Source organism: Manihot esculenta, chromosome 9 (genome assembly GCF_001659605.2).
Source record: "Manihot esculenta cultivar AM560-2 chromosome 9, M.esculenta_v8, whole genome shotgun sequence".
Classification (NCBI taxonomy): domain Eukaryota; kingdom Viridiplantae; phylum Streptophyta; class Magnoliopsida; order Malpighiales; family Euphorbiaceae; genus Manihot; species Manihot esculenta.
Genome location: NC_035169.2, coordinates 3,699,755 through 3,722,530, shown reverse-complemented (window position 1 = coordinate 3,722,530; position 22,776 = coordinate 3,699,755). Strand labels below are relative to the sequence as shown.

General features: G+C 45.8%; 2 protein-coding genes across 3 annotated transcripts in view; one reads left to right on the top strand and one right to left on the bottom strand.

Annotated features, from left to right (window-relative positions):
* The window catches only part of LOC110623499 (putative pentatricopeptide repeat-containing protein At1g12700, mitochondrial), a 68,947-nt gene that overhangs the window by 39,066 nt on the left and 7,105 nt on the right, over window positions 1-22,776 (top strand). The window lies entirely within an intron of this gene.
* LOC122724567 lies at window positions 15,950-17,558 on the bottom strand. Its single transcript, XM_043959861.1, has 3 exons — window positions 17,119-17,558; window positions 16,219-16,679; window positions 15,950-15,981 (listed from the first exon to the last, which is right to left on the bottom strand). The coding sequence occupies exons 1-3, from the start codon at window positions 17,556-17,558 to the stop codon at window positions 15,950-15,952; spliced, it is 933 nt and encodes a 310-aa protein (XP_043815796.1).

The following is a 22,776-nucleotide window of genomic DNA, read 5'->3' as shown; positions in this document are numbered from 1 at the left end:
CCTTCGCTTATGCTTTCGGGGGCCTAACGTGCCTCCCAAAGCCCATGCATGTTCGGCGGCCGAACTTGACTTTCGGCAGCCGAACCTGGATTTTCCTCCAAAGACTTTTCATGCAAAAACTCATTTAAAAACATACTTAAAACCATTAAAAACATGAAAACATTTCATAAAAACATGCTTTTACCCTTCTAGAGGTTTCCGACATCCGAGATTCCACCGGACGGTAGGGATTCCGATACCGGAGTCTAGCCGGGTATTACATTCTCCCCCCCTTAAGAACATTCGTCCTCGAATGTTCCTCAACTAGTACATGCATAACATAAAACATAACATACGTACTAAACACATCGAACACATAAATACTAACCTTTAAAAGAGATGGGGATATTGCTGGAGCATGGACTCCCGTGTCTCCCAGGTGCATTCTTCCATATTGTGGTGGTTCCAAAGGACTTTCACCATCGGGATTTCCTTGTTCCTCAACTTTCTGATCTGGGTGTCAAGAATCCGCACTGGCTGCTCTACATAGGTGAGATCCTCTTGGATCTCCACATCAGGCTCACTAAGAACCTTGCCCGGATCTGACACAAACTTCCTCAACATGGAAACATGGAAAACCGGATGGATTCTTTGCATTGAAGTAGGTAAATCCAGCTTGTACGACACATTCCCAACCTTTTGCAAGATTTCAAAGGGTCCGATGTATCGTGGAGCTAGCTTACCTTTCTTACCAATCCGAACCACCCCTTTCATTGGAGACACCTTGAGCAATACTAGATCCCCCTCCTGAAACTCTACCTGTTTCCTGCGGGTGTCTGCATAACTCTTCTGCCTGCTTGAAGCAGTCTTGATCCTTGCTCTGATAATGGGAACCACCCTGCTGGTGATCTCTACTAGCTCAGGCCCTGCCAAGGCCTTCTCTCCTACTTCTTCCCAACAGATGGGTGATCTGCACTTCCTCCCATACAAAGCTTCATATGGAGCCATCCCTATGCTAGCATGATAGCTGTTATTGTAGGCGAACTCCACCAAGGGTAGATGTTGCCTCCAAGAACCGCCAAAATCTAGTACACATATTCTTAGCATATCTTCTATTGTCTGGATGGTCCTCTCTGACTGTCCATCAGTCTGTGGATGGAAGGCAGTACTGAAATCTAACCTGGTACCCATAGCACTCTGCAGACTCCGCCAAAACCTGGAGGTAAACTGGGGTCCTCTATCTGACACTATAGATACTGGAACCCCATGCAGCTTGACCACTTCATCCACATACACCTGTGCCAATTTATCCACAGAATAGTTGCTCCTAATAGGGATGAAGTGAGCAGATTTGGTGAGTCTGTCCACAATCACCCATATGGAGTCTAATCTGTTGGATGTTGCCGGTAACCCCACTACAAAATCCATGGCGATATTCTCCCATTTCCACTCTGGAATTGGCAGTGGGTTAAGCATTCCAGCCGGCTTCTGATGTTCCAGCTTCACCCTCTGACACACTTCGCAGGCTGACACAAATTGTGCCACTTCTCTTTTCATAGCTGGCCACCAATACACTCTTTTCAAATCTTGATACATTTTGGTGGCTCCAGGGTGAATGCTATACCTGGCATTATGAGCCTCTCTCATAATGTCTCCTTTCAAGCCCACGTCATCTGGTACACATAATCTGTTCCCATAGCGGAGGATCCCTTTATCATCAAATCTGAACTCTTCATTCTTGCCTGACTGAACAGTCCTGGCAATCTTCACTAGCTCTGGGTCCTCATGCTGTTTCTGAGCCACCTGCTCCAGAAACACGGGTGCCACTCTCATCTGTGCAATCAAAGCACCTGTACCAGACAAATCCAATTGTAGACCTTCATCAAAGAGCTTGTAAAACTCCTTCACCACCGGTCTCCTCTCTGCTGTGATGTGGGAGAGACTGCCAAGTGATTTCCGGCTTAAGGCATCAGCTACTACATTAGCCCTACCCGGATGGTACTGAATTTTGCAATCATAGTCACTGAGCAGCTCTACCCATCTCCTCTGCCTCAAGTTCAGCTCTCTCTGGCTCAAGATGTGCTGCAGGCTCTTATGATCGGTAAAGATCTCACATTTTACCCCATAGAGGTAGTGCCTCCACATCTTGAGTGCAAAGATGACTGCTGCCATCTCGAGATCGTGTGTGGGGTAATTCAACTCATGCCTCTTCAGCTGTCTAGAAGCATAAGCGATCACCTTACCATTTTGCATCAACACACAACCCAAGCCTACTCTGGATGCATCACAGAACACTGTGAAGTCCCCATTGCTAGTTGGCAGAGCTAACACTGGTGCTGAAGTCAACCTCTTCTTAAGCTCTTCAAAGCTTTCTTCACACTGATCGGTCCATACAAACTTCTGATTCTTTCTGGTTAATCTGGTCAAAGGAGCTGCAATCTTCGAGAAGTCCTGAACGAACCTCCTGTAATAACCAGTCAAACCCAAGAAACTTCTGATCTCTGTCACCGTAGTGGGTCTAGGCCAGTTAGTCACAGCCTCTACTTTCTTGGGGTCTACCTCTATTCCATTCTCTGACACTACATGCCCCAAGAATGAGATGCTCCTCAACCAGAACTCACACTTGGAGAACTTGGTGTACAAGCCATGTTCTCTCAAGGTCTGCAGAACTATCCTCAGATGATGGGCATGCTCCTCTGCATTCCTGGAATACACTAGGATATCATCTATGAAGACAATAATGAAGCGATCCAGGTACTGTCTAAACACCCTGTTCATGAGATCCATGAATGCTGCAGGGGCGTTGGTTAACCCGAACGGCATCACAAGGAACTCAAAATGCCCATATCTGGTCCTGAACGCCGTCTTCGGCACATCTTCTTCTCTTATCCTTAACTGATGGTACCCGGATCTCAGATCTATTTTGGAGAAACAACCTGCTCCTGCTAGCTGGTCGAATAGATCATCGATCCTTGGCAACGGGTACTTATTCTTAGTGGTGACTTTGTTCAACTGCCTGTAGTCGATACAAAGCCTGAGGGATCCATCCTTCTTTCTTACAAACAGCACTGGAGCACCCCAAGGTGAGGTACTCGGTCGGATGAAACCCTTGTCCACCAGTTCTTGCAACTGTTCTTTAAGCTCCTTCAGTTCTGCTGGTGCCATCCTGTAGGGAGGGATAGAGATCGGTATGGTTCCAGGCATCAATTCTATCTCAAACTCTATCTCCCTAGCAGGTGGTAATCCTGGAAGCTCGTCTGGGAAGACATCTAACAACTCTCTGACCACTGGCACTGAGGCGGGCTCTCTAACCTGACTGTCTAGCTCTCTCACATGAGCCAAATACCCCTGACATCCCCTCCTAAGCAACCTATGAGCCTAAAGAGCTGAGATCAGACCTCTAGGTGTACCCCTCCTGTCTCCTCTGAAGACAACCTCTGACCCATCCTGACCTCTGAACCTGACTACCTTGTCCCTGCAGTCCAAGGTAGCACCATGGGTAGATAACCAGTCCATCCCTAGAATGACGTCAAAATCTGTCAAATCTAGAACCACAAGGTCGGCGGACATGCATCTCCCCTCTATGAAAACTGGACTACATTGGCAGACTGACTCTGCCACTGACGGGTCACACTTGGGTCCACTGACCCATAGGGGACACTTTAACTCAGAGACCATTAGTCCCAACCTCTCTACGGCCCTCGGAGCAATAAAAGAATGAGATGCACCAGGGTCCATTAATGCATACACATCAGAACACCCAATGACTAAGTTACCTGCCACCACGGTGTTAGATGCATCTGCCTCCTGCTGTGTCATGGTGAAGATCCTTGCTGGAGCTGACGGACCCTCACCTCTGAACCCTGCTGAAGAAGAGGCTGACCCTCTCCCTCTGCCTCTGCCACTGGCCTGTGTAGCAGCTGGAGCTACTGGCTGTGCTACACTACCTGATGCTGTCTGCTGAGGCTGTGCCATAGGAGCTGCTTTAGGACACTCCCGTGACATATGTCCCTCTTGCCCACATCTGTAGCAGGCTGTTGTCCCAAACTGACATACTCCCCAGTGTGGCTTTCCACACTTAGCACATACGGCATTATCTGCACCAGAGCTTGAGCCACTTCTTAATCCCAAACCTGATTTGATCTTGCTCTAGAACTTGTTCTTCTTGGATTTCCTGAGGCCTCTGTCCCACTTTTTACTACCTGAAGCTGTTGCACTCAGAGATGAAGAGCCTGGGGTCTTAGAACCAGAAGGCTGTGCCACTGACTGCTTGACTTTCCCCTCGATGATAGCACTGGCCACCATCCTCCTGGCCATATCCACTATGGCGTGGAAACTCTCCCTCTCTGCTGATTGGATCAAGGAGGAATACCTGGAATGTAGCCTCATGATATACCTCCTTGACTTCTTCTGGTCTGTGTCAAAGTTCTGCCCAGCAAATGGCAGCAACTCCATAAACCTGTCAATGTATTCATCCACACTCATATCATCAGTTTGTCTCAACTGCTCGAACTCTATCATCTTCAGCTCTCTGGAGCTTTCAGGGAAAGCCCATCCTGCAAACTCATTTGCAAACTCCTCCCAAGACATACTGTCCACCCTCGGGTTCACATAGTTCTTGAACCATTCACGTGCCTTTTTGCATTTTAGTGTGAACCCAGCCATCTGAATGGCTCTACCGTCATCCGCCCCTATCTCATCTGTTATGGTTTTGACCCTCTCCAGATACACAAACGGGTCCTCACCTGTTTCAAACTGTGGAGCACCCAACTTCATATAGTCAGTCATCTTCACCTTGCTCCCTCCAGATGAGCTAGGTTGAGGTATTTGGGTTTCTGGGACAGTAGGTGCTGCTGGTGGTGGAGGTGGTGCAACATCCCCTTGAGTAGGGTGTGTTGTACCTGGGTAGTATGGTGGAGGTGGGTACATGGGGTACTGTGGATATGGTGGGTAGTATGGTGGGTATGGCATCTGTGTGGGGTAAGGGCTAAAACTAGGGTAATCCGATGTACCTCCCATCGAATACCCGGGATTATGGGGAAAATGTGGGTAGTGGGGTGGCTGAACAAATCCCGAGGCCTGGGTGCCTCCTTGGGACTCTCCCACGCCCTCTTCTGTCATACTTACTCCCAAACTGCCATCCCTTCTCTGCTCTACATCCATATCATCCCCCATGCCTTCTGACATACCATCTTGCACTGTTCCTCTTACTGATCTGCTTCTTCCCAGATCTAAAGACCTTCTAGGGTCTCTTGCCACTCTGTCCCTGTTGGACCTACTAGACATTGCCCTAGGCAATGCTGGAGGACGGGCACTCATGCCCTCATCCTCAGGTGGTACTCCAGTCAATCGTGCAGATCGACGGGTTCCTCTCATCCTTTTTCTGAAAAACAGCACATAATTTACAAGCATTAGCATCATATGGTTCATGTGGAAACACATGAACCTGCATCACATACATAGCACACATAACATATCATTTATGCACATGCATATAATCATGGCATATCACATCATCATGCAAGACAGGACTCATATCCTATCCTAGTGGACATGACCTTTTCCTATTGTGCTTGACCTTCTATAACATCTATGAGCCCGACACTCTAGGTCCGACCATATTAACCTAGGGCTCTGATACCACTCTGTAACAGCCCGGAAATCCGGACCGCTACCGGCGCTAGGATCCAGGTCGGCGTAAGGCTGCCGGGACCCGTAGCAAGCCTGACATTCAACCTGTAAACCTGTTTAATCCCATACATGATCATACATACGCATAAACATAACATAAACCTGTAAACTCTCTCATACTCAACCAAGCTCAACCTGTACATAAACATAAACATAATATAAACCTCCACTGGAGCCCTCATCAAAAGCTCCAATGGGGTATCTCATCATACATAAGCTTGGTTGGAAAAATAACCTCATATCTCATATCATAAAGATCGTGTACACACGAGTGGGATTTACACATATAATGGTCAAGCACAACTCTAACCTCAATATCCAAATTACGTAACATAACTTACAATTCTTTTACATTACAACATACACATTTGTCATGTCCACCATCTATCTATTACATATTCATAACTTCATGACTCTGGCTAACCTCCTGGTCTACCCTGTACCTGCACATCTGGGGTTAGGGGAGAGGGGTGAGCTATAAAGCCCAGTGAGCAGAATAGTAAAAATATTACATTTTAAAATCATGCCTTTCATGGAATGCATCATAACACAAACATATCACATCAAGGATGGACTTGTCACTAAGAGCCCTCTACATAATCCAACAGTGCCAGGGGCGTAGTCAGAGGCCACACCTGGTCTTTCTCTTACATAACATAACATAACATAATCCAATAGTGCCGGGGGCGTAGTGCAGGCCACACCCGGTCTTTCACTTACATAATGCCGGGGGCGTAGTGCAGGCCACACCCGGTCTATCCATAACATATCACATCCTGTCATATTGAGGGCTATTAGATCATCCAACATCCATCCACATCAACAACATAATATGCAATGCAACACCTTCGTGAATACTAATGCAAACACCCTAGAATATCACATGGCATAAATGATGCATGAACATGCTCAAAATTATATTTCATTATTTAAAACTTAAGAGTTTATTCTACTCACCTCTGGCTAGCTCTGACAAAACTCTGTAGCAGCTGACTCACTGCTGGGGTCCTCGGTTCCTCGGGTCCGAACCTACACAGGTGGACTCAAATGAGGGACCTAACATATGTGAACATAACTCTAAACTACTCCCCAAAAACCCCCTAAAACACCCTGAAACAATTATAGAAAAACATGCAAAGGAAGGCTGGACAGGGCAGGTTCAGCGGCACCTTCGGCGGCCGAAAGTCCCTCCAGAGCCGAAACCCAGGCAGGTTCGGCGGCACCTTCGGCGGCTGAAAGTCCCAGATAGAGACGAAAGTCTCTTTTCGGGGGCAACTTCGGCAGTCGAAAGGCCTGCCTTCCCAGCCATGTTCGTCGGCCGAAAGTCCTTCGGCTGTCGAACCTGGTTTCTGCCGAAGGGCAGAAACTTGGCTCCTCTATACACATTTGCCTCCCAACATACTAATCATGCATATAGCTCATTCGAATCATGCAAAAATACATACATTGGCTCCTAGGGGCTTCAAACTAACTTAAACCCCATCTACAACACACAACAACAACACAATCCAAGCCACATTGTCCAAAAATCATCAAAAACCCATAAACCTAAACATAAGCTAAACATGTATTCTACCCCATGGATCTTGCATAAAACTTGTTTAAAACTTAATATAAGCTGGAGATCGACCCTTACCTCTTGAAGATCGAGAGTAGAGGCGATCAAACTTGGAGTTGGGTGAGATTTGAGTTCTTGAACCTCAAAGCTCCAAAACTAGCTTAAAAACTTGGAAATCTTCAAAACAAGTTAAAAACAGCTTAAAATCGTGAAAGATTTGAAGGAAAAGATTCAAGATTGGTGAGGGGTGGCGGAGAACTCGCCTTGGCCGACAACGGGGAGAAAAGCTCGCCCGTTTTCGGCTAAGGGACCCTTTTATAGTGGCTGGCCAGGCCACGTTCGGGGGCCGAAAGAGCTTCCGCAACACATGCAAGTTCGGCGGCCGAAAGTGAACTTCGGCGGCCGAACCTGGACTTCCCTCGCTTATGCTTTCGGGGGCCTAACGTGCCTCCCAAAGCCCATGCATGTTCGGCGGCCGAACTTGACTTTCGGCGGCCGAACCTGGGTTTTCCTCCAAAGACTTTTCATGCAAAAACTCATTTAAAAACATACTTAAAACCATTAAAAACATGAAAACATTTCATAAAAACATGCTTTTACCCTTCTAGAGGTTTCCGACATCCGAGATTCCACCGGACGGTAGGGATTCCGATATCGGAGTCTAGCCGGGTATTACAGCTACGGGTACCAGGTTGGATTTCAGTACTGCCTTCCACCCCCAGACTGATGGACAGTCAGAGAGGACCATCCAGACTATAGAGGATATGCTCAGAATGTGTGTGCTAGATTTTGGCGGTTCTTGGAGGCAGCATCTACCCTTGGTGGAGTTTGCCTATAATAACAGCTATCATGCTAGCATAGGAATGGCTCCGTATGAAGCTTTGTATGGGAGGAAGTGCAGGTCAACCGTTTGCTGGGAAGAGGTTGGAGAGAGGTCCTTAGCAGGGCCTGAACTAGTAGAGATCACCAGCAGGGTGGTACCCATGATTAGAGAAAGAATCAAGACTGCTACAAGCAGACAGAAGAGTTATGCAGACCTTCGCAGAAAACAGGTGGAGTTTCAGGAGGGAGATCTGGTATTGCTTAGAGTGTCTCCTATGAAAGGAGTGGTTCGTTTTGGAAAGAAAGGTAAACTAGCCCCACGATACATCGGACCCTTTGAGATCCTACAGAAGATTGGGAATGTGTCGCACAAGCTGGATTTACCTGCTTCTATGGAAAGAATCCATCCGGTTTTCTATGTTTCCATGTTGAGGAAGTTCGTGTCAAATCCGGGTAAGGTTCTTAGTGAGCCTGATGTGGCGATCAAAGAGGATCTCACTTATGTTGAACAGCCAGTACGGATCCTAGACACTCAGATCAGAAAGTTGAGGAACAAGGAAATCCCGATGGTGAAAGTCCTTTGGAACCACCACAATATGGAAGAATGCACCTGGGAGACACGGGAGTCCATGCTCCAGCAGTACCCTCATCTCTTTTAAGGTTAGTCTCTTATGTGTATGATATGATGTACGTCTTGCATGTGCTAGTTGAGGAACATTCGGGGACGAATGTTCTTAAGGGGGGGAGAATGTAATACCCGGCTAGACTCCGGTATCGAAATTCCTACCATCCGGTGGAATCTCGGATGTCGGAAACCTCTAGAAGGGTAAATTCATGTTTTTATAAAATGTTTTCATGTATTTTATGGTTTTAAGTATGAAATAAAATGAGTTTTTGCATGAAAAGTTAGTTGGAGGAAAACCCAGGTTCGGCCGCCGAAACTCAAAGTTCGGCCGCCGAACTTGCATGGCACTTCGGGAGTGCTTTAGGCCCCCGAAGGCATAAGCGAAGGGAATCCAGGTTCAGCCGCCGAACTTCATTTTCGGCCGCCGAACTTGCATGAGTTGCGGAGGCACGTTCGGCCCCCGAATGTGGCCTGGCCAGCCACCTATAAAAGGGACCCTTAGCCGAAATGGGCGAGCTTTCTCCCATTTTCGGCCACAGCGAGCTTCCGACCTTCCTTCCACAAATCTCTTGTTCTTCCTCCAAATCCCCACCATTTTCTTGAGTTTTTAACCTTCCATTGAGGATTTTAAGCTTTTAAAACAAGTTTTGGAGCTTGGAAGACTCAGGGGCTCATTTCCTTGGATCTCCAAGTCTTGGTCGTCTCTCTCTCGATCTTCAAGAGGTAAGAGCCGATCTTAAGCCCATTTTAAGTTTTAAAGAAGTTTTAAGTTGATTCATGGGGTAGAAATGCATGTATGGGTTAGTTGAGCTTGGATAGGGTTTATATTTTGTAAAAGAACAATGTATGTTGGATGTGTGTGTTTGAAGTGTTGTAGATGGGGTTTAAGGTAGTTTGAGACCCCTAGGTGATGATATATGTATGAATGCATGTTTTGGTTGAGCTAAATGCATGATTTGAGGTTTGGGAGGCGAAATGTGCATGAGAACCGAAGTTTCTGCCCGTTTGGCAGAAACCAGGTTCGGCAGCCGAAAGGAGTTTCGACCGCCGAACCCTCTTGTGGAGGCAGCATTCGGCTGCCGAACCCCTGCCCCGAAAGGATACTTTCGGATCTGTCTGGGAGTTTCGGCCGCCGAAGGTGCCCCCGAACATGCATGACTTTCGTCTCTGTCTGGGACTTTCGGCCGCCGAACCTGCCGCCGAAAGTGCCCTGTTCAGCCATTTCTTACATGCTTTTCTATGTTTGTTTCATGATGTTCTAGGGGGTTTTTGGGGAGTAGTTTAGAGATATATTCTAGTATGTTTGGTCCCTCATTTGAGTCCACCTGTGTAGGTTCGGACCCGAGGAACCGAGGACCCCAGCAGTGAGTTCAGCTGCTTCGGTGTTGTCAGAGTCTGCCAGAGGTGAGTGGAACTAAACTTAATTATTTAAATTAAGAAATTAAATGTTTTTATCATGTTTCATGCATCATGATTATGCAGTAGGATGATTGCATTAGTTTCACGAATATGCCGCATTGCATCATTTGTTGTTGATGTGGGTGAATGTTGGATGACCCAATTAGTCCATGACAGGAAGACCAGGACCCCATTCTACGGCCTGGCACAGAGTAAGGAAAGACCAGGACCCCATTCTACGGCCTGGCACGGTTATGGGACTCGAAGACCAGGAGCCCAGAGGAGGCCCTGGGAAAATGGTAAGTAATGTATGTTATGACAGGAAGACCAGGACCCCATGCTACGGCCTGGCATAGAGTTAGCTTGGACTAATTGGTGACAAGTTCACCCAGCCCTTATGTGAATTGTCTGTGTTGTGATGCATTTCATTGGAGCATAGTTTTAATATGTTTTGTAGTTCTACTCACTGGGCTTTTTAGCTCACCCCATTCCCTTAACCCCCAGGTGTGCAGGTACAGGGTAGACCAGGGAGTCAGCAAGAGTAAGGATGAATTCATGTAATAGCTAGTTGTGGACATGATGAATGTTGTAATGTAATAGTCATGTTATGTATAATGATTTTGAGGATTAGAAATTGTGCTTGACCCTATTGGTATTGTTATTCCTTGTAATACATGATCTTAGAGATTTTTATGATGTTTATGTAAGTCAACTCAACACATGGATGTTGCCCATTGGGGCATTGATGAGACCCCACAGAGGGATCAATGTTATGATTTATGTATATGCACAGGTTGAGTTGGTGTATGAAAGGAAAGGAAAGTTTTATTTTCTATGTATGTTGTTGATCATGTATGGGATTATACAGGTTTACAGGTTATATGTCAGGCTTGCTACGGGTCCCGGCGGCTTTAAGCCGATCTGGATTCTAGCGCCGGTAGCGGTCCGGATTTCCGGGCTGTTACAGGATGTGTCTCGTTTTTGTATTGATTGCTTGCATTCAGGTTCTCTCCCCTCGAAATTGAATGAGACTGCTTTAGTTTTGATACCTAAGAAGGGTGTCCCTGAGCGAATGAGTGATTTGCATCCTATTGCTCTCTGTAACGTGGTTTATAAGATCATGACTAAGATGATAGTTAACCGGCTTAAGTCCATCTTGCCGTCTATTGTCTCGGAAAGCCAAAGCACTTTTATTTCTGGGCGCAGCATTCAGGACAATATAATCTTAGCTTTTGAGGCTATGCATGGATTTAATATGTTTCATCAAAAGAAAGAGTTATCTGGGGCCCTTAAAATGGACATTAGCAAAGTCTATGATAGACTGGTGTGGGATTTTATTCGTGACATGCTCATCGGGTTTGCACAGCGATGGGTTGCTTTGGTGTTTTCTTGTATCTCCACTGTTCGTTATTGGATTCTGCATGATGGCAAGGAAATCGGCCCTATCTTACCAACGAGGGGACTAAGGCAAGGAGATCCCTTGTTGCCTGATTTATTCATTCTTAGTGCTGAGGGGCTATCCCGCCTTCTGCAAGACAGTATAAACCGTGGCAGTCTTCAAGGGTTCAGGATATCACGGGGTGGCCCGCAGATCTCCCACCTTTTTTTCGCGGATGATAGCTTGATTTTCTTCAGAGCAAATGTTCAAGAGGCGTTGGAGCTCAAGCGTATTCTTCGCATCTATGAGAACGCATCTGGACAATTGGTTAACTTTCAAAAATCATCTATATCTTTCAGCAAGTATACTCCTGTGTAGGGCTGAGCAGAATCCGGTTCAAACCGAAAAAACCGACCGAACCGAACCGATTTGAAAATTTGGTTCGGTTTTTTATATATTTCGGTTCGGTTCGGTTTTAAATTTCAGAAATTTTGGTTATTTCGGTTCGGTTCGGTTTTGATCAGAAAAAAACCGAAAAAACCGAACCGAACCGATTAGGGATAATAATATGTTTTTTCAATAATATAGAGAAATTAAATTATATTAAAATTAAAATATTTTAATTAAATTTTAAAATATTAAAAATAAAGTGTAAAAAATTAAAAAAATATTAAAAATCGAAACCGATCAAACCGAACCGAATCGAACCGAATCAGACCGGTTCGGTTCGATTCGGTTTCTGACCAAAATCGGTTCGGTTCGGTTTTCATAAAAACTAAAATTTCGGTTTTCGGTTTATTCGGTTCGGTTCGGTTTTGAACCGAACCGACCGAATGCTCACCCCTACTCCTGTGGCTCTTCGGGATTCTATCTGTTTAGTGCTTCATATTGAGGAGAAGCCGGATTTGAGTAATTATTTGGGACTCCCTTCTCATGTTGGTAGTAATAAGAGGGAAGTGTTCAGTTTTGTTAAGGACCGTTTGTGGAAGCGGCTGAATTCATGGACTTATTGGAGAATTGGGAATGGCAGGTCAGTTTCTATTTGGTCTCACCCTTGGTGTAACAGCCCGGAACCGGTACCCCTCCGTAACGGCCCGAACCGCTACCGGCGCTAGGATCCAGATCAGCTTAAGGCCGCCGGGACCCGTAGCAAGCCAAACATACATCCTATCACCTGGTCAAATCCCATACATGATCAAAACTTTGACATAAAAACTCAAACATCTGATGTAGATACCGAGCTTGATCTGTATGCAACATAACTGAAAAACATAAAGAACCCCTTGCTAGAGCCCTCATCAAATGCTCTAGCTGGGTAAACATATCATACATCAAGCCGGAGTTACATCCAAAGAACTAGGACCTAACCTGTGCATGCCTCAAACCACAAACATAAGACCTCTACTAGGGTCCTCATCACACTCTAGCGTGGTAAACAACACATGCCACAAGATTAGTTCAAACACAACTCAACATCTAAAACATTACATACATCATGTACTACAAAGGGACTAACCAAGTCTTAGGGCCAAGCACAACACTAATCCATAAACATATCTCTGACAAGCTATTACATTACATCAATCTAAAATTACATGTCCACCTCTAAAACTACTAAAACTATTATAAGCATAACGTAACTTAGCCTTTACCCTGCTGACTTCAGAGCTCTGACTCAAACCTGCAAACTGGGGTTAAGGGAATGGGATGAGCTAAAAGCTCAGTGAGTAGAAACAAAGAAAACAGTTCATTAATTACATGCTTTCATGGAATGCATCATAACACAAAGAAATCACATAACTGGTCCGTCTCAGGGTTCATGCAAACCTCTATACCCTACGGACGTGTTTTTGAGAGTACCTTTCTTTTGCATGCATCATTACTCTCAAGGATCGGACATGACTCCAAAAATCCCTCTGTCGGTGCCCGGCTCCCCAAAGAAGCTCACAGGACTATAACATACATGACAGGGTACCTAGTCCACAGAGAGCTCACAAGGACTTTCCTACATGTACTTGTCCGGTTCTCAAAGGACTTACCCAAGACTCAATGACAAATATGGGCTATTGAAGTCGCCTTGGTCCAAACCTCCTCATCACATAAACAGCAATATATGCAATGCATCACATTCGTGAAACTAGTGCAATCATCCTATTACATATAAACATGATGCATGAGCATGCTTTAGGCGTTCGATTTTCTTAAAATAAAAGATTAGGTTAGTTCTACTCACCTCTGGCAGACGCCTGACTGACTCTGCAAAAGCTATCACTGATGGCCTCCTCGGTCCCTCGGGTCCGATCCTACACAGGTGGACTCGAATGAGGTGCCAAACACACTCTAACAACTCATAAACATATCCCCAAAAACCCCTCTAAACATCACTTAAACATGCATAGAAAACACCCAAGAAACGGCTGGACAGGGCACTTTCGGCGGCACCTTCGGCGGCCGAAAGTCCCCTCCAGAGACGAAACTCAGGTAGGTTCGGCGGCAGGTTCGGCGGCCGAAACTCCAGGACAGATTCGAAACTCGGCCTTCGGGGGCACGTTCGGCAGCCGAAAGACTGCCTCCCATGCAGGTTCGGCGGCCGAAACTCCTTTCGGCGACCGAACCTGGTCCCCTCTGGACGACAGGTCCAATTCTGCCTAGCCACAAACCAACTCAAAAACACCCCAAATCCTTACACACTCTCTCCCAAACATGCATACTCACTCCCACATGCATAAAAAGAGCATAAACTCAACATAGCATCATAAAAACATACATTTACATACTTTGGGCATAAAACCCACATAAAACCTAACATTGGGGAAAACCCCAACACATGCATATCTACCCATCCACATGCATCAAAACTCATTAAAACTTACTTAAAACATAATAAAAAGCATAGATCTACACTAACCTCTTGGAGATCGAGGGTTGGTGTGACCCGAACCTTGGAGATGTGGAGGAAACTAACTCCGGGGTCTCCAAGCTCCAAATCTTCGATCCAAGCTTAAAACAATCATAAAACTCATCAAAATCCTTGATGATGGGAAGAAAAACATGAAATCGACCAAGGGAGGACAAAAACTCACCTGAGCTCGAGAATGGGGAGAAAACTCGCCCATTTTCGGTCTGAGGCCCTTTTTATAGGTGACCGGCTGAACTACCTTCGGCGGCCAAACCAGCACCCTAAACTCCCCCATGTTCGGCGGCCGAACTTGAGGTTCGGCGGCCGAACCTGGTCTGTTCAAACTTGACTTTCGGAGGCCAAAAGCGCTCCCAAAACCTACTCATGTTCGGCGGCCGAACTTTACTTTCGGCGGCCGAACCTGGCAAATGCCTCCTTGGTCTTTTCTTTTAAAAACTCATACTCTTTTCATTTAAAACCATAAAATCATACGAAAACATTTTAGAAAACCTTTGTTTTACCCCTTCTAGAACACTACGACATCCGAAACTCCACCGGACGGTAGGAATTCCGATGCCTGAACTAGCCGGGTATTACATTCTACCCCCCTTACAAAAACATTCGTCCTCGAATGTTAAAACAACAAATAAACAAGCAAGCAAGTCACACGTCAAACTCACTCCTGAACTCCACAGACTTCTGTTGCGCTACTCTGGTCCTTTCCTTCTTCCTCCTTCTCTGCTTTTACTCTTCTCTTCTACTTTCTTTTCTACTCTTACTCTTCTCTTCTACTCTGTACTAACCTATCCTTTGCTCTAGCCTTCCCCTATCTAAACCCGAATCTTTGATCTATCCTAGGAAACAACCGGCTTTCGCTAGCTGATCCAGTAGATCTTCGATCCAAGGTAGAGATTACCTACTCTGGTAGTGACTTTGTCCAACAGCTTACCATCGCATACAAAGTCTCAAGGATTCATCCTTCGTTTCCCGCAACTATACTGGAACACTCCAGGGTGAGGTACTAGGTCGGATAAAATCCTTGTCTACCAAGTCTCATCACTGTTCCTATAACTCTCTCAACTCTGCAGGTGCCATCCTGTAGGGAAGAATAGAAATGGTTCTGCGTCCAGACACCACTTTTACTCCAACTCTATCTCCCTGACAGATGGTAAACGTGACAGCTCGTCTGGGAAGACAGCTAGGACTCTCTCTCTAACACTGAGGCTGGTTCCCTGACCTGACTACTAAACTCTCAAACAAGAGCTAGAACCATCTGACAACCCCTCCTACGCTCCCTACGAGCCTGACAGGCTGACATCAAACCTCTAGGCATCCTGCACTGTCCCCTCAACAGACTATCTCTGACCCATCCTGTCCTCTGAACCTGACTACTTTGTCTCCACAGACTCGGTAGCATCACAAGTAGAAAAGCCAATCCATTCCTAGAATGACGTCCAGACAGTCAAGTCTAAGACCTCAAGGTAGGGTGGAAGGCATCTACCCTCTACAGGCACTGAACTGAACTGGCAGACTGACTCTGCCATAGATGGATTACACTTGGGCCACTGACCCAAAGAGGACACTCTAACCTAGAAGCTGTCAACTCAACCCCTCAACGGCTCCTAGAGCAACTAAAGAAAGAGAAACACCAGGGTTCACAAAAACATACACATCAGAACATTCAAAAGTGAGCGTACCTGGCATCACTGTGTTTGATGTGTCTGCCCCTTGCTGAGCTTGAGTGAAGATCCGAGCCGGAGCTGACGGACCTTCTCCACGGGAACCTGCTGAAGAAAAGGCTGCCCCTCTTCCTCTGCCTCGACCACTATCCTGAAACAAGGCTGGAGCTGCTGGCTGAACCACATTACCTGGAGCTGCTTGCTGGAACTGAGCCATCCAGGATGCAGTAGGACACTCACGTGCCATGTGCCCCTCCTGTCCGCATCTATAACATAGGTTAGTCCCATAGCGGCAGGCTCCCTTATGCGGTCTTCCACACCTCATACAATTAGTAGTAACTGAACCAGAGCTCGAACCAGCACCACAACCTAGACTATCCCTCAACCTCTTCCACAGTCTACCCTTCCTAGTTCTGCCCCACTGTCTAGGGGTTCTTCCCCGCCTATTACCTCTCTTGGCAGCTGTACTCAGAATGGAGGGATCAACTTCTCCTGAACTTGAAATCTTGGAATCCTTAGTCTGCGCGTCATCTTTAGACCCTCCCATACTTTCCTCATCCATGTTCACTTGCAGACCTACATCCCTCCTCTGCACCATTCCTTCTCTGCTCTCATCGAAAAGCCTTCCAGGGTCCCTTGATGTTCCCCATCTGCAGACTCCACACGACTGTGCTCTCGGCAAAACAGGGGGAAAGGTATCCATACCTTCCCTCTCAGATGGAACTCTGGTCGAATCCGCAGATCGACGAGCACCTCGCATCCTGACTCCTCTGAAGCACACACACAAGCATGCAAACAACATCAGTATCATACGGTCCTTGCTGAGCTTGAGTGAAGATCCGAGCCGGAGCTGACGGACCTTCTCCACGGGAACCTGCTGAAGAAAAGGCTGCCCCTCTTCCTCTGCCTCGACCACTATCCTGAAACAAGGCTGGAGCTGCTGGCTGAACCACATTACCTGGAGCTGCTTGCTGGAACTGAGCCATCCAGGATGCAGTAGGACACTCACGTGCCATGTGCCCCTCCTGTCCGCATCTATAACATAGGTTAGTCCCATAGCGGCAGGCTCCCTTATGCGGTCTTCCACACCTCATACAATTAGTAGTAACTGAACCAGAGCTCGAACCAGCACCACAACCTAGACTATCCCTCAACCTCTTCCACAGTCTACCCTTCCTAGTTCTGCCCCACTGTCTAGGGGTTCTTCCCCGCCTATTACCTCTCTTGGCAGCTGTACTCAGAATGGAGGGATCAACTTCTCCTGAACTTGAAATCTTGGAATCCTTAGTCTGCGCGTCATCTTTAGACCCTCCCATACTTTCCTCATCCATGTTCACTTGCAGACCTACATCCCTCCTCTGCACCATTCCTTCTCTGCTCTCATCGAAAAGCCTTCCAGGGTCCCTTGATGTTCCCCATCTGCAGACTCCACACGACTGTGCTCTCGGCAAAACAGGGGGAAAGGTATCCATACCTTCCCTCTCAGATGGAACTCTGGTCGAATCCGCAGATCGACGAGCACCTCGCATCCTGACTCCTCTGAAGCACACACACAAGCATGCAAACAACATCAGTATCATACGGTCCATGTGGAAACACATGAACCCACATCACATACATAGCATACATATCATAGCATATCATTGATGCACATGCATAATGTCATGGCATCTCACATCATCATCAAAAGACAGGACTCTACATCCTATCCTAGTGGACATGATCTTTGCCTATTGTGCTTGCCCTTCTATGACTTCTATGAGCCCGACACACTATAGGTCCGATCATGTGAACCTAGGGCTCCCCATACCCTATAGGTCCGATCATATGAACCTATAGCTCTGATACCACTCTGTAACAGCCCGGAACCGGTACCCCTCCGTAACGGCCCGAACCGCTACCGGCGCTAGGATCCAGATCAGCTTAAGGCCGCCGGGACCCGTAGCAAGCCAAACATACATCCTATCACCTGGTCAAATCCCATACATGATCAAAACTTTGACATAAAAACTCAAACATCTGATGTAGATACCGAGCTTGACCTGTATGCAACATAACTGAAAAACATAAAGAACCCCTTGCTAGAGCCCTCATCAAATGCTCTAGCTGGGTAAACATATCATACATCAAGCCGGAGTTACATCCAAAGAACTAGGACCTAACCTGTGCATGCCTCAAACCACAAACATAAGACCTCTACTAGGGTCCTCATCACACTCTAGCGTGGTAAACAACACATGCCACAAGATTAGTTCAAACACAACTCAACATCTAAAACATTACATACATCATGTACTACAAAGGGACTAACCAAGTCTTAGGGCCAAGCACAACACTAATCCATAAACATATCTCTGACAAGCTATTACATTACATCAATCTAAAATTACATGTCCACTTCTAAAACTACTAAAACTATTACAAGCATAACGTAACTTAGCCTTTACCCTGCTGACTTCAGAGCTCTGACTCAAACCTGCAAACTGGGGTTAAGGGAATGGGATGAGCTAAAAGCCCAGTGAGTAGAAACAAAGAAAACAGTTCATTAATTACATGCTTTCATGGAATGCATCATAACACAAAGAAATCACATAACTGGTCCGTCTCAGGGTTCATGCAAACCTCTATACCCTACGGACGTGTTTTTGAGAGTACCTTTCTTTTGCATGCATCATTACTCTCAAGGATCGGACATGACTCCAAAAATCCCTCAGTCGGTGCCCGGCTCCCCAAAGAAGCTCACAGGACTATAACATACATGACAGGGTACCTAGTCCACAGAGAGCTCACAAGGACTTTCCTACATGTACTTGTCCGGTTCTCAAAGGACTTACCCAAGACTCAATGACAGATATGGGCTATTGAAGTCGCCTTGGTCCAAACCTCCTCATCACATAAACAGCAATATATGCAATGCATCACATTCGTGAAACTAGTGCAATCATCCTATTACATATAAACATGATGCATGAGCATGCTTTAGGCGTTCGATTTTCTTAAAATAAAAGATTAGGTTAGTTCTACTCACCTCTAGCATACGCCTGACTGACTCTGCAAAAGCTATCACTGATGGCCTCCTCGGTCCCTCGGGTCCGATCCTACACAGGTGGACTCGAATGAGGTGCCAAACACACTCTAACAACTCATAAACATATCCCCAAAAACCCTTCTAAACATCACTTAAACATGCATAGAAAACACCCAAGAAACGGCTGGACAGGGCACTTTCGGCGGCACCTTCGGCGGCCGAAAGTCCCCTCCAGAGACGAAACTCAGGTAGGTTCGGCGGCAGGTTCGGCGGCCGAAACTCCAGGACAGATCCGAAACTCGGCCTTCGGAGGCACGTTCGGCAGCCGAAAGACTGCCTCCCATGCAGGTTCGGCGGCCGAAACTCCTTTCGGCGGCCGAACCTGGTCCCCTCTGGACGACAGGTCCGATTCTGCCTAGTCACAAACCAACTCAAAAACACCCCAAATCCTTACACACTCTCTCCCAAACATGCATACTCACTCCCACATGCATAAAAAGAGCATAAACTCAACATAGCATCATAAAAACATACATTTACATACTTTGGGCATAAAACCCACATAAAACCTAACATTGGGGAAAACCCCAACACATGCATATCTACCCATCCACATGCATCAAAACTCATTAAAACTTACTTAAAACATAATAAAAAGCATAGATCTACACTAACCTCTTGGAGATCGAGGGTTGGTGTGACCCGAACCTTGGAGATGTGGAGGAAACTAACTCCGGGGTCTCCAAGCTCCAAATCTTCGATCCAAGCTTAAAACAACCATAAAACTCATCAAAATACTTGATGATGGGAAGAAAAACATGAAATCGACCAAGGGAGGACAAAAACTCACCTGAGCTCGAGAATGGGGAGAAAACTCGCCCATTTTCGGTCTGAGGCCCTTTTTATAGGTGACCGGCTGAACCACCTTCGGCGGCCAAACCAGCACCCTAAACTCCCCCATGTTCGGCGGTCGAACTTAAGGTTCGGCGGCCGAACCTGGTCTGTTCAAACTTGACTTTCGGAGGCCAAAAGCGCTCCCAAAACCTACTCATGTTCGGCGGCCGAACTTTACTTTCGGCGGCCGAACCTGGCAAATGCCTCCTTGGTCTTTTCTTTTAAAAACTCATACTCTTTTCATTTAAAACCATAAAATCATACGAAAACATTTTAGAAAACCTTTGTTTTACCCCTTCTAGAACACTACGACATCCGAAACTCCACCGGACGGTAGGAATTCCGATGCCTGAACTAGCCGGGTATTACACTTGGTTGAAAGAGGCGCCTGACTCATTGGTTTCTACACCCCCTCCTCCGAATTGTACTCTTTCTGTTGTTGCAGATCTTATGATTGGCCATAGATGGAATGAGAGTTTAATAGCTCAGTTGTTCAATGACAGAGATAGGAGTTGTATTTTGAACATCCCTCTAAGTCTTTCTTCGCACCCAGATGCGTGGTGCTGGAAGTTTGCGTCCAAGGGTCACTATTCTGTCAAGAGTGCTTACAGATTTCTGGTTGCTGGGTTTCGACATAGGGAAGGTAGTGAGATATGGAGTCGTTTTTGGAAGACGAAGGTGCCTCCTAAAGTGCTTAATTTCTGCTGGCGTGCTTTAGTTAATGTTGTTCCTTGCCTCTCTTTGCTTCAGTCCAGGAGAGTTCCGATTGATTCTATGGGTCCGTTGTGTCATGAGGCTCCTGAGACTATCTTGCATATTCTTGTTCAATGTCCTTTTGCCCGCTATTAGCAGTAACAATTAGCCTAAGATAAGATAGATTAATTCAAAGTGTATTTATATTTTGTAGATTCCTTAGAATCATGAGCTTCTCTCTGTATTTAAACACTGTACACATTCATATCAAGATATACAAAAATACTCATCTTCCTTCCTAAGTAAATTTGGTATCAGAGCCATAGGAAAGAAAAAAAATAGCTTCAGATTCATCAACACCTTCTGATGTTTCTCATTCTTCTCCCCTTCAATCTTCGAATTTATTTTCTACCCCACCACACGCCCAACTTTCTTTTTCCTTGAAACTAAAGGAAACCAATTATTTAGCATGGAAGACACAATTTCTTCCTATCATCAAGTGTTATAATTTGAACCGACACATTGATGGAACTCCTGAACCAACACCAATTATCACAAATTCCACTACTTCTCAACCAGAGCCAAATCCAGAGTATCTCAAATGGATTCAAGAAGATCAGCTCCTTCTTAGCTGGATCTGTTCCTCTCTTACGGAGGAGGTGATGCCATATGTTACCGGTCTTGAAAGTGCTTTTGATGCCTGGAATTCTTTATCTGACGCTTTTGGTGCGAGTAATAGTGCGAAGAGGGTTCAATTACATATTGCCCTTCAGAATCTATCTCTAGGTGACAAACCTATATCTCTCTTTTTGCGAGAAGCAAAAGTTATTGCAGATGAGTTGGCAGCGGCTGGTACTCCCATTTCCACCGATGAGTTCAATGCAACAATTTTCCGGTTACTGCCTTCTGACTATCATCCAGTCATTGCTACTCTATCTGCTAGCAAAACGAAGGTACCATTCTCTGACCTGTCTGCTCAGTTGATGTCTCATGAGATTCTCTTGCAAAGTAGCAATCGTTCGACCACCACTACGCCTATTCTTGCGAATTTCTCTCGCCAAACTCAGTCTGGATCACGATCTAATCAACGTGGTCCGAATGCAAGACGTTCAGGTTCTAACTCCAAAGGGTCAAAGCGATGGTTTCCAAACCCTTGTCAGATTTGTGGCTTGAACAACCATCAAGCGAAATGGTGCCGCAAGCGCTATGATCAGGATTCTACTCCGATTACTGCCAATACAGCTACTACTATGACATCTGCTGATTCCACAACTTGGTTTGCAGACTCTGCTGCCTCACATCATATGACTCCCAATCTCTCTGCACTTGAGATCACTGATGAGTATAAGGGACCGGACAAGGTTACTTTAGGTAATGGATCGGATTTGGATATTCAGCATATTGGTAATCATATTATTCAAACTCCTGCTGCAAAACTTCATTTGAATAATCTTTTACATGTGCCTACACTGCAATCTCATTTACTATCTGTTAATAAGTTTGCCAAAGATAATGATTGCACCTTTAAATTTGACTCTTGCGGCTTTGTTGTGAAGCACAAACCAAGTAAGCGGGTTTTGATTACTGGTCCAGCCGAGGATGGTATTTACAAGTTCAGATTTCCACCTCCTGTTTCGCATCCTACAGCTATGGTTTCTGCGAGGACTACGCAACCAGATTGGCATTCAAGACTTGGTCATCCTTAACACTCAACAGTATCTTTTCTTATTTCAAAGTTTAATTTGCCGCATTCTTCAATAAAACAGTCATCCAACAGCCTTTGTGAAGCTTGCTGTTTGGGGAAGAGTAAACAACTTACTTTGCCTTTGACTGGAACTATTGCAAATAAACCATTAGCCTTGGTTCATGGTGATGTCTGGGGTCCTGCCCCCGAATTATCGTTTTATGGAGATCGATATTTTGTCATTTTTGTAGACGATTTTTCAAGATATTGTTGGTTATTTCCTATTAAGAAGAAAAGTGATGTTTGTTATGTTTTCATAAATTTTCGTAAACTTGTTGAAAGACAGTTTCAAACTCCACTGCTTGAATTTCAATCGGATTGGGGGGGGAGTTTCGCACTGTCCATAATTATTTGAAGGAATAGGGTGTTCATCATCGTATTACATGTC

What these genes read in the sequence shown, in the direction of transcription:
- LOC122724567 (XM_043959861.1), bottom strand. Translation starts at nt 17,558, where the DNA reads ATGCGAGGTGCTCGTCGATCTGCGGATTCGACCAGAGTTCCATCTGAG. An exon ending in GTTACTACTAATTGTATGAG is followed by an intron (nt 16,680 to 17,118) that starts GTGTGGAAGACC and finishes TGGAGTCTGCAG; the next exon opens with ATGGGGAACATCAAGGGACC. An exon ending in GTTCCAGCAAGCAGCTCCAG is followed by an intron (nt 15,982 to 16,218) that starts GTAATGTGGTTC and finishes CTCTTTCTTTAG; the next exon opens with TTGCTCTAGGAGCCGTTGAG.